General features: G+C 45.0%; 1 protein-coding gene across 1 annotated transcript; it reads left to right on the forward strand.

The window, feature by feature from the left end:
- The first annotated feature begins 5,206 nt into the window (after positions 1 to 5,206).
- Positions 5,207 to 9,621, forward strand: GSTK1 (glutathione S-transferase kappa 1). The gene is made up of 8 exons (XM_035021296.1): positions 5,207 to 5,354; positions 5,926 to 6,007; positions 6,210 to 6,338; positions 6,644 to 6,744; positions 6,919 to 6,954; positions 8,519 to 8,635; positions 9,000 to 9,093; positions 9,362 to 9,621. The coding sequence occupies exons 1-8, from the start codon at positions 5,283 to 5,285 to the stop codon at positions 9,409 to 9,411; spliced, it is 681 nt and encodes a 226-aa protein (XP_034877187.1). The 5' UTR covers positions 5,207 to 5,282; the 3' UTR covers positions 9,412 to 9,621.
- The last annotated feature ends 584 nt before the right edge of the window (positions 9,622 to 10,205 follow it).

Here is a 10,205-nt window from a genome sequence, read left to right on the forward strand (position 1 = left end):
TTATTTTCAAAGAACTCCTCGGGATGAAGAACTATCAGAATCATTATTATCCAGAGCACTGTGGTACTCTACACAGAGCCCCCTTCAGACATGACCCCCAGCTCCTGGAGTGTACCAAGCAGACAGCCCTCAGCCGAGCTCAGCCCACCTTCCCAGGACAGCCCACATCCTGCAACTGACTCGTGAGGGGCTGTAGAGGCCGGGCCAGCTCACCCAGCTTTGGCCTCTCTGTGAAGCCATCCCAGCTTCCCAATTCCTCGTGGGGTTGGCTGAGAATCAAGCATGAAGCCCAATGCCTCCCTCCACCATGAGCGGTGTCCTTCCTTCCCTCCCCTTCTCACCCCTCCCTTTCCACAGTGGCAGCCAGAACATCAATCCCCAATAAATAAATAAATAAATCCTCCTCTCTGATCTCCCGGAGATTGCGTCCCAACTGTGACACCAAGAAAAATGGCTCTGGCTTCTAAAATGGATTTTGAAACATGGAGGTTTTTAACGTATAAAAAAAAATGCCAACTAATATACAGTGACAGCAAGATTAGTGCAGGCTCATTTCTAGTGACAGAAAGCCCCTCAGTGGTGGTTTGGGAACGGAGGGTAGGGATTGCCAAGGGTCTCAAGGTGATTTGCAGCTCTGTTTGCTACTTGATCATGGTGATGGTTATACAAGTGCATATGCATATGTCAAAACTTACTAAAGGGACACTTCAAATATGTGCAGTTCATTGTATGTCAGTTGTAATTCAACAAAGCTCTCCCATAAAAAAGAGAAGAAAAAGACATTCTCAAGGCCGTAAAGAAAGCCTAAGAAATTAGAAAAAATGTGTATAATCCCTAACAGAATTATTTTCATTTCCTTTAGTTTTCACCCATATGCATACGTGTTTTATAAGGGTCCACTGACAGCACATATTAGCTGTTCTCAGCTGTGACGTTGTTACACTGCTATGAACTGATGAACTGTGAACTGTGAGATGTTCCAACTAAATTTGTTATCAGTTATATGTCAAGATTAGAACCATAATAATGTCAACCTCACTCTCTTGCATTTTGGCATGATTTATTCAGGGAGAAAGCTAGCACACAGAATTTCACACACCCCTTGGTAAATCCTTAGGAAAATGTCAGACCTTGGGAACCGAGATGTAAATACTCCGTTGCCTCTTGGCAAATATTGTGCCTTAAAACTGTGTCACACATGCTGCTACGTGGCCTTCATAACTGACATTTTCCTTAAAGCAAAGTAAAATATACAAATGGCAGTAAATCAGATACATAAGTCTCCTTGTAATCCCCTCCCTGTCCTGCCAATACAAGTTCCCAAAGGCATCTTCCCTCCTTCCTTCCTTTTTCTTCCCTCCTGCCTGCCTTTATCCTTTCTTCCTGCCTGTCTTTCTGGGTAGATAAGACACTCACATGGGTCGCAAATCAAAGGGTTAAATGTTACATCTAACAAAAACTTTGTCTTGCCCTGCCCCAGTCCCCCAACTTCCCTCCTCAAAAGTAACCAGTTTCACAAGTATTTTTGTCTCTCCATCCAGAGATATCAACATGTACATATATGTATATGTACACCACACACTTAGAAAGCATTCCAACCCTTAAAAAAAAGACAGCGAATGATATACACTGTTTGGCATCTTGCTTTTCACTTATTAATACATAGGATATCATGCAATATTAATATTTAAAGAGCCTCCAAATTCTTTTTAAAGTTGAAAAATATTATAAATCGTGGTGTATTGATATAGTTCCACATTGATGAACATTTAGGTAGTTTCCAATCTTTTGCTATTATAAACAATGTTGTAATAAATAACCCTATAGGACATCATATTGCATGGAGGCAAACATGTTTATAATATAAATTCTTAAAAATGGAATTGCTAGCTCAAAGGGTGTGTGTATTTGCAAACAGAAAGATATTGCTAAACTGCCCTCCTTAGAGGTTGTACCGACAATTTACACTCCCACCAGTTGCATAAGACAATGATTTTCCACAAATCCCTGCCAACACCCTGAGTCATCAAACTTTTTGATCTCTGCCAACTTGATAAATAAAAACATATCATAGTGTAATCCTGACTCACAATTTTTATAAGTATATACATATGTCCCATATGTCCATTTCTGTGTATGTTCTGTTCATATCATTAGCCCATTTCTCCCCGGGGCTTCTGTTCTTTTACTTTATTTTGTAGCTCTTTCTACACTAGGATAATTAGCATTTTGACTGTGAAATGAACCCAAATATTTTTCCCAGTTATTTTTTGACCTACTGGAGTTTACCAAACAAATTTTTTAAATTTTATGTGATTGAATGTATAAATCTTTTAAAGTTTCTGCATTTAGTATCACAGCTAACAAAGAGGTCTCTACTCCCCGATTTTTTTTTAAAGATTTTATTTTTTTAAGAGAGGGACAGAGAGAGCACAAGTGGCAGAGGGAGAGGGACAAGCAGACTCCCTGCTGAGCAGGGTGCCTGATGCTGGGCTCCATCCCAAGACCCAGAGATCATGACCTGCATTGAAATCAGATACTTAACCGACTGAGCCACCAAGGTGCCCCATCTACTCCCAGATTTTTTTTTAAAGGTTTTTCCATAAGTTCCTCAGGTACTTTAGTGGTTTCTTTCTTTAACATAAAATATTCGATCAGGCTAGACATGTTCCTTGGGTAAGGTGTGGTGTATGGGTCCAGCTACATTTTGTTTAAACCTCCCAGTTGTCCCACAGCCATTTATTGGACAATCCATCTTTTACTTATTTGGAAAGGCAGTTTATTTAAAGCATTTGTGGTTTCAGATACTTAACTCCAAATTATATGATCAAAGCTCCAGTGATGTTTCAAATGTAGACAATACCACTGACCATGAAAGATAAGGATTTGGTTTACATATCCCACCCCTTCTCCACCCCCGCCTAAATTTGATAATCACATCATATTTAGTTCCTTTATTAGTTACTTTTGCTACTGTAAATAACTGGCTTACAGCACTGTTTCTTGTTCCAACAACTCCAGTCAGTACCTAGACTCCTCTCAGTATGTGTAAAGAAGTATAAACATCTCCCTGCTCGGCAGGGAGTCTGCTTCTCCCTCTGACCCTCCTTCCTCTCATGCTCTCTGTCTCTCATTCTCTCTCTCTCAAATAAATAAATAAAATCTTAAAAAAAAAAAAGAAGTATAAATATTTTTTGTTGTTCCCACTCAGTATTATCCACAGAGCCCAATATAAAAGTAATAATAATAATAATAGTATATGGAGGTAGGATGTAGAGACTCAGATCAATGTTTTACCATTCTATGATTCTTAAAATAAATATCCATCAGTCCATATGTATAAATGAATGACTGAATGAATAGATACATACATAAATACATAAATGGAACAATTCTTTCAGAATTTCAATTAATAAATGTAGAAGAAACAAGGGAAATAGAAAGTCACCATTAGAACAACACAATAATAATTGCTGCAGGCAAAATCTACCGATGAATTATAAAATTGGCAGGTGAAAGTTTAAGGAGGAACAGAACATTTCATAGCTTCAAAGTAGCTCCCCCAAAATATGGGTGGTTTTAACATACAGCCACAAATTCTTTGATGTCCTTCCCTCTAAGAGATGGGTTTAATCTACTCAACCAGTACCCCCACCTCCAAACTAGGCTGTACTTAATGACTCCCTTCCAAAGAATAGAGTATGGAAAGGGGGAAACAGTGATTCTTACAGTAGGGAAAGCTGACAGTTTTCTCCACCTTACCCAAGTGGTCAAGGTTAACATCATGGGTAATTAGTCATGTTGGTATCAGGAACCCCCTGACACAATTCAAGGAGAAGGGCACTTCACCTCTGTGGTATACTTCCATAAAATCCGAATCCCAGCCTAGACATGAAAAAACATCAAACCCAAACTGAGGGGTATTCTACAAAATACATGACCAATACTTTTCAAAAGTGTCAAGGTCAAGAAACACAAGAAAAAGTCAAGAAACTTTCATAGATAGGAGGAGACGAAAGAGGACAACTAAATGCTAGGTGGTAGCCTGGAATGAATCCTGGAACAGAAAAAGGACAATCGCGGAAAAAGTGGTGAAATCTGAATGAAGCCCATCTTCTAGTTAATAGTAATGTACCAATGTTAATTTCTTAGTTTTGATCATTATACCATGGTTATAGAAGGTGTCCACATTAAGGAAAGCTGGATGAGGGGTATGTAGAAACTCTCTACTATCTTTACAACTCTCTGTAAATCTAAAATCATTCCTAAACATTAAAGTTTTTAAAAATAAGTGATGATTTACTTTTAAAATAGAATATTATTATGGGGCTAAATTTGCTCTTGGATAATTTTAAATTAACATCACTGGAGAAACGTGTAATTTTTCAGTTTCAGTTATTCCAAAGCAATTAGTTCTATTCGCAAGTGGGTTAAAATAGCATCCTTGTTTCATTTTATATGTTCTACTCTATGTAAATGTTTATAGTCTTTGCGTTCTGATGGCTTAAGGTTGTTTTTCTAATGAATACAAATGAGAAGTGGAATCTTTATTGTTATGTTTTCCAATTCACAAAATTAGTAACATTAAGAATAATTTTAATAAAATTAAATAGAACTTTAAAAAATTATTTCCTTGCAGTAAATGTAATCCCAATGTAAGACAGTATGACATATTCACAAATAGAAACAGGACACACCATTCCCCATTATCCCTCCGATTATCGTGGCAAGGAGGCCTCCTTCCCTCCTGCGCTCACTCTCAGAATATGTGCTGATTGTCAAATACGTTCCAGCTAAGCTCTGAGAAGTACAAAAAATGTATAACTTGGGCACTTCTAACTCTGCCCCCATCTCAGAAAGTTCTAACATGTTTCAGTTACACATTCTCACATTCCATTCTCACAAGGCTGTCCGAGGTAGGGGTTATCATCACGTATGTCCATTTTTAAGAGGGAGGACGAAGAAACTGAGGTTCGGAGAGGGCGGTGGCCCGCCAAAGGGGCACAGCTGAGAGAGACGCACAGCAAGCACCTCAAACCCCCGCGCAGGGCAGGGCGGAGACCGGGGGACGCGCGGGCGGCGGGAGCTGTGGGGAGGAGCGGGGAGGGCAGCCACGCCCTCCCCAGGGGGCCCCGCCCCAACCGCCCTGTGGCCAGACTTGGCCCCGGGCGGTTTTCCTCGCGCGGCTGCGCGGCGGAGGCGGGGGGCGGCCCTCCGGGGCAGGCCGGGAATCGGGGCGGGATCGCCGAGTCCCGGGGCGGGGCAACGCGCGCTGCTGCAGCATGGGACCCCTGCCGCGCACCCTGGAGCTCTTCTACGATGTGCTGTCGCCCTACTCCTGGTTGGGCTTCGAGGTGACTCCGGGAGCTCCCTTGGCCGGGGCTTGGAGGGCAAGGGCAGAGGGAAGGGGGGGGCGGGACGCGGGGACCGTGGTCTCGTGAAATTCCTGGCGCCGCCCGATGGGGTTTAGGAAGCCAGGGGTGAAAGTCACTTTGTGTCTCTAAACGGGATACGGTCGCTGGCCAGGTCGAGCCTTTATATCCTAAGGCAGTGCTTTCCCACAACGGTTTGGAATAAGAGGGGTAACTCCTAAGGATCAAGGAGAAATCCACGGCACAGCCACCTCTTAGCCCTCCGATGTTAGTTTTTGGGGGGTGGAGTGCAGAACAGGATGGAGGTTGTCCACTGAGCAAAGATCCTGGGATCGATTTCTTGGGATGGAGCGAGGTTCATGGGATCGATTTCTGGGAGTGGAGAGTTTTGCCATTTAAAACCAAAGTTTAGGGTGTCCGCATAACCCCTACTCTTCTGCACTTAGAGCCTCTGGCTAGTCAGTTGCCAAAGAACACCCCTCCCTCTCCCTCAGCCATTTTCACTCTGTCCATCTTACACTCAGGCTCCCCATCTCCGCCTCTGCTCCTGCAGGTCCTGTGCCGGTATAAGAACATCTGGAACATCAACCTGCAGTTGCGCCCCAGCCTCATTGCGGGGATCATGAAAGACAGTGGTGGGAACGCAGCAGCGTTTGGGACAGGGATTTGAGGGAGGGTGGCTTTCAAAGGTCCACGGGGGGCTGCCCTCAAATGGGTCTTTACTTTGGCACCAGCAGCTAGTGATTGGACTCTGCTGAAAACCCGGATGGGGTTCCCCCCGCAAGCCTCAGACCCTTAGGCAGTCTCTCACCAGTGTGCCCAAATTTCCACTTGCAGGAAACCAGCCACCAGCTCTGCTTCCCCGCAAAGCCCAATATCTGAGAAATGATGTTAGGCTCCTGGGACAGCATGTCCAGATTCCTGTGCAGTTCCCCAAGGATTTCTTCTCTGTGATCCTTGAAAAAGGTAAAGAGTGAGATACAGATGGTGTATCCAGTGGAAGGCAGCAGAGTTGCAAATTGTAGTGCCAGGAAGTAGGGGCTGGCAACTACATGAAATGAAACAAAGCTTGGGGAAACACAGGTGAGCGTTAAGTGAGCAGAAGCTTGCGGGGACCTAAGGGGAAGAAGAGCAGTACAAACAGGCTATGAGAAATCTGGGTGGAAGGCTAAGGGCAGTCAAGCTCTGTGGATGTCAGAAGCAGGAAAGAGCCAGTCCTCCGTGGGAAACAAGCTAGAAGAGCCCTGTCTCTGAGTATCTCTGCCCCACAGGAAGTTTATCAGCCATGAGATTCCTCACCGCTGTGAGCATGGAGCACCCAGAGATGCTGGAGAAAGTGTCCAGGGAACTATGGATGCGTGTCTGGTCACGGGTGAGGGCAGAGCTCTGGGAACCTACTTGGGAGACCCTGGACAATATGCTGACCCTCCCCTAGAACCTGGTTTCCAGAGGCCTGGTCCTGCCTTCCCCTGTTGTTCACGGGCCTACTGTCCCCCCATCTCACCCCTCACCGCCCCCTTCCTGCGGAATGTTCTCTTCTTCTCAGGATGAAGACATCTCGGAGCCCCAGAGCATCCTGGCCGTGAGTATCCTGGCTCTGTCCCCACCCCTCTCATAGCGAAGCTGACAACAGCTGGCATTTAGGGGCAAAGAGGACACAGTTTTCATTTTGGGTGGAAAAGGTCATAGTTATTTGGGGAGAAAGGATATCTGTGTTTGAGGAGCTGAATTAATGAAAGGTTGGAACTCAGAGGACTCCCAAAAGAATATCTCATGGTTGAAAGGGGAAGTGCAAAATTCTACATGGGTAGGTTTTATTTCATGAAAGAAGTCAGTGGGAGAGAGATGTTACATGTTGGCACTCCCAGATGGGGAGGGATGAAGTATTGGCCCCAAACACTCCAATACCAGACCTCACCGATATATCCAGAGAAGAAAGCAGGAGACTTTACAGACAGGCTTTAAAAAGAAAAATCCCACAGAAGCCTGAGTGGAAACACATGGAAATAGCTCAAAACATTGAAATGTGTGGCAGCCATACACGGGGGTATAAAAAGTAAGTTTTTCTTTGGGATTAAATCAGGAAATTCAAAATGATATTTTCCCTTCAGTTTACAAAAGATAGTTGAGGTATATTCAAATTTAATACATAAAACGGCAAATCACAAAGAATTCCTGCAAAGTATATGCACAGGCTTGTCTTTCCACTTACTAACAATCATTTTCCATACCATTATAAACTCTTTGAAAGTATCATTCTTAGTTTCTACACAGCATTCCATTCAGTGGGCCTACTTTTGTTTACTTAACTGTTCCCCTGTTGTTGAACATTTGGTCTGTACACAATTCTCTCATGCAGCCAAGTCAAAGACCCTGTCACATCAGAATGCACCTCGTAACTTCCTGTTTCCCCCTCCAGGTTGAGGAGGTCGGGTTGCAGTGGTTCTCAACCTTGGCTGTATATTTTAGTCACCTGGACCACCTGGGCACTGCCTACCAAAAATTCTGATGTAATTGTTCTAGCGGATGACCTATGAGTGGGATTTTTTAAAAGCTCCCTCGGGAGATTCTAGTATGCAGCCAAATTGAGAACCACTAATCCTAAATGATATCAACAAACCCCAAATTGAAACGTTTATTCTTGTTAAGCCCTGCAGGTGGCTATATCCCTGTGCCCTGCTCTAAAGTCCTCAGGAAATGCCATGAGAATTATAGCCCAGCCCTTGCTTCAAAAGAGCACAAGATATTCAGGAATTCTGAGAAGTAGAAAGGCAAGAGCCCAGACTTAATGTCAGGGGACTTGGATTCTAGCGTTGGCTCTGCCACTAACAAGTTCTTTAATGCCAACCAGGTCATGTACTGCTTCTGGACAGTAGTCCCCTCACTGGTTAATAAAGAGGTTGGGGAGCTGGTTTCTAAGATGCCCTCTGGCTTTCAATTTCTGCACCTTGTTCTTTCCACCAATCACAAGATTTTAAAGGGGGAAAAAAGAAAAACAGCCCCTCATAGCAAAGATAGACCTCTATTTGTGGGTGGGTAAAGGCCTTACCAGGAAAATGGGAGCAGAAAATAAATACCAGAGTTTCTCCTGAGATCCCTACCCCACTAATGCAGACACAGTTGTGTTCCCTACCACATCCCCTCAGGCTGCAGAGAAAGCTGGCATGTCTACAGAACAAGCCCGGGGACTCCTGGAAAAGATCTCAACACCAAACGTGAAGAACAAGCTCAAAGAGACCACCGAGGCAGCCTGCAAATATGGGGTGAGCAACTCTTGATGTGGGTCCCCAACCCCAGTGCTGAAGAATGAGGCTGAGCATCTGCTGGGTCCCCATGCTCCTGTTCTAAAAGTTGCTCCCAACATGAGTCCTCCCAGCTGTCCCAGACAACCTTCATCCTCTCCCTTCCTGCCCCAGAGTCCAAGGAAAGGAAGGGAGGGAGGTAGATGGTGAGAGGAAAGTCAGAGCATCTGAGAATCAGAAACAGAAAACTCCTTAGAGCTGTGGAACCTCTTAGCTGCTTTGCTTGTATGACCTCAGACAAGTATTGACTCTTAGCCTTCCATCCCAGCCATAATGAACACCTGCTCCATCACCTTACTCCCTGCGCTGTAACTGCTTTCTCCAGGCTTTTGGGCTGCCGATCACCGTGGCCCATCTGGATGGCCAAACCCACATGCTCTTTGGCTCTGATCGGATGGAGTTGCTGGCACACCTGCTGGGTAAGTTCAGGTTCATGGTGAGCTGCCCTTGACCCCAGCCCCACCCCCATTTATCAGTTGACCAGAAGGACAGATCCAGAGCAAAAAAATATATATATATATTCTATGCATTTCCAACAATGAAGCCTCATACACAGAAGTTCTCAGGGCTGAATGGGGAGAGGCCACCTTCACCCCCATAGAAGAAAAGGAAGCCAAGCAGAGCTCTTCCTAGAAAACCCCTGGGGGTTTGTGGGGCCAGCCTCTGACTTTGATTTTCTCCATCTAGGAGAGAAGTGGATGGGCCCTGTGCCTCCAGCCATAAATGCCAGACTTTAAGGCTTCCCAAGGGGAAGCAAAACTATTGGGATGAAAAAGCAGACCTTCTGCTTCCCCTTCTTCCACTGTGTGACCCTAGGACTCTGACTTCTCTGTCTGATAGAGGTTCCTCTGTGGCCCTGGGGGATGCTATGGAGGGGGTGGCGTGATACCCCAAACTCTCCTTTCCCTCAGAATAAACTTAATGCCATCAGGCATAATATTTCTGGGTCTTTGTCCTCCCTGGTGTTGTGTGTTCTTCCTGCAGTCACCCCCTGTCCACTCTAGGTGTTTGCGAACAGCTCTTTCCATACTGCGAGCCCCTCTGCCCACCTCAGGGCAACTTATGTGGAAGGAGAGGAAACAGTCCTCTTCAGGGATGGAAAACTAAGCCAGATGGATTTTGCAACTAACCAGTTTGGCAGTTACTATCTTCTGACCAGCCAGGGTGCCTGAAATGGGGCTGGGATCAGAGAGAGCCAGAACTTGGCTGAGCTTCTGCCCAGATATTTGAATCAGCTCCAGCTACACTGACTAGCAGAACCAGGGCAAGGTGGCAGCACAGGGCGACAGGCTGGAGTTGCCATGGCCTGGAAGTTGCTCACCGACAAAGCAGATCCTGAGAAAATCCTGGGGCCTCTCTCCCTGGCCTAGTATGGGCCCTGTTCCTTCCCACACAGACCTACAGCTTTACCACTCCCTCAGCTATTTATCCAAAGGCCCTGCTCTGTATGTGCCACCTGTACAACAATCCGAAGACCTTGTGTTTCAGTAGTCTTTGGACTTCTTTGAGAATACTCTTTATTCAGAAGCTG

Source organism: Mirounga leonina, unplaced genomic scaffold (assembly GCF_011800145.1).
Source record: "Mirounga leonina isolate KUSES-001 unplaced genomic scaffold, KU_Mleo_1.0 Mir_174, whole genome shotgun sequence".
In the NCBI taxonomy this organism is placed as follows: domain Eukaryota; kingdom Metazoa; phylum Chordata; class Mammalia; order Carnivora; family Phocidae; genus Mirounga; species Mirounga leonina.

What these genes read in the sequence shown, in the direction of transcription:
- GSTK1 (XM_035021296.1), top strand. Translation starts at nt 5,283, where the DNA reads ATGGGACCCCTGCCGCGCACCCTGGAGCTCTTCTACGATGTGCTGTCG. An exon ending in CTCTGTGATCCTTGAAAAAG is followed by an intron (nt 6,339 to 6,643) that starts GTAAAGAGTGAG and finishes TCTGCCCCACAG; the next exon opens with GAAGTTTATCAGCCATGAGA. An exon ending in GTTGCTGGCACACCTGCTGG is followed by an intron (nt 9,094 to 9,361) that starts GTAAGTTCAGGT and finishes TTCTCCATCTAG; the next exon opens with GAGAGAAGTGGATGGGCCCT.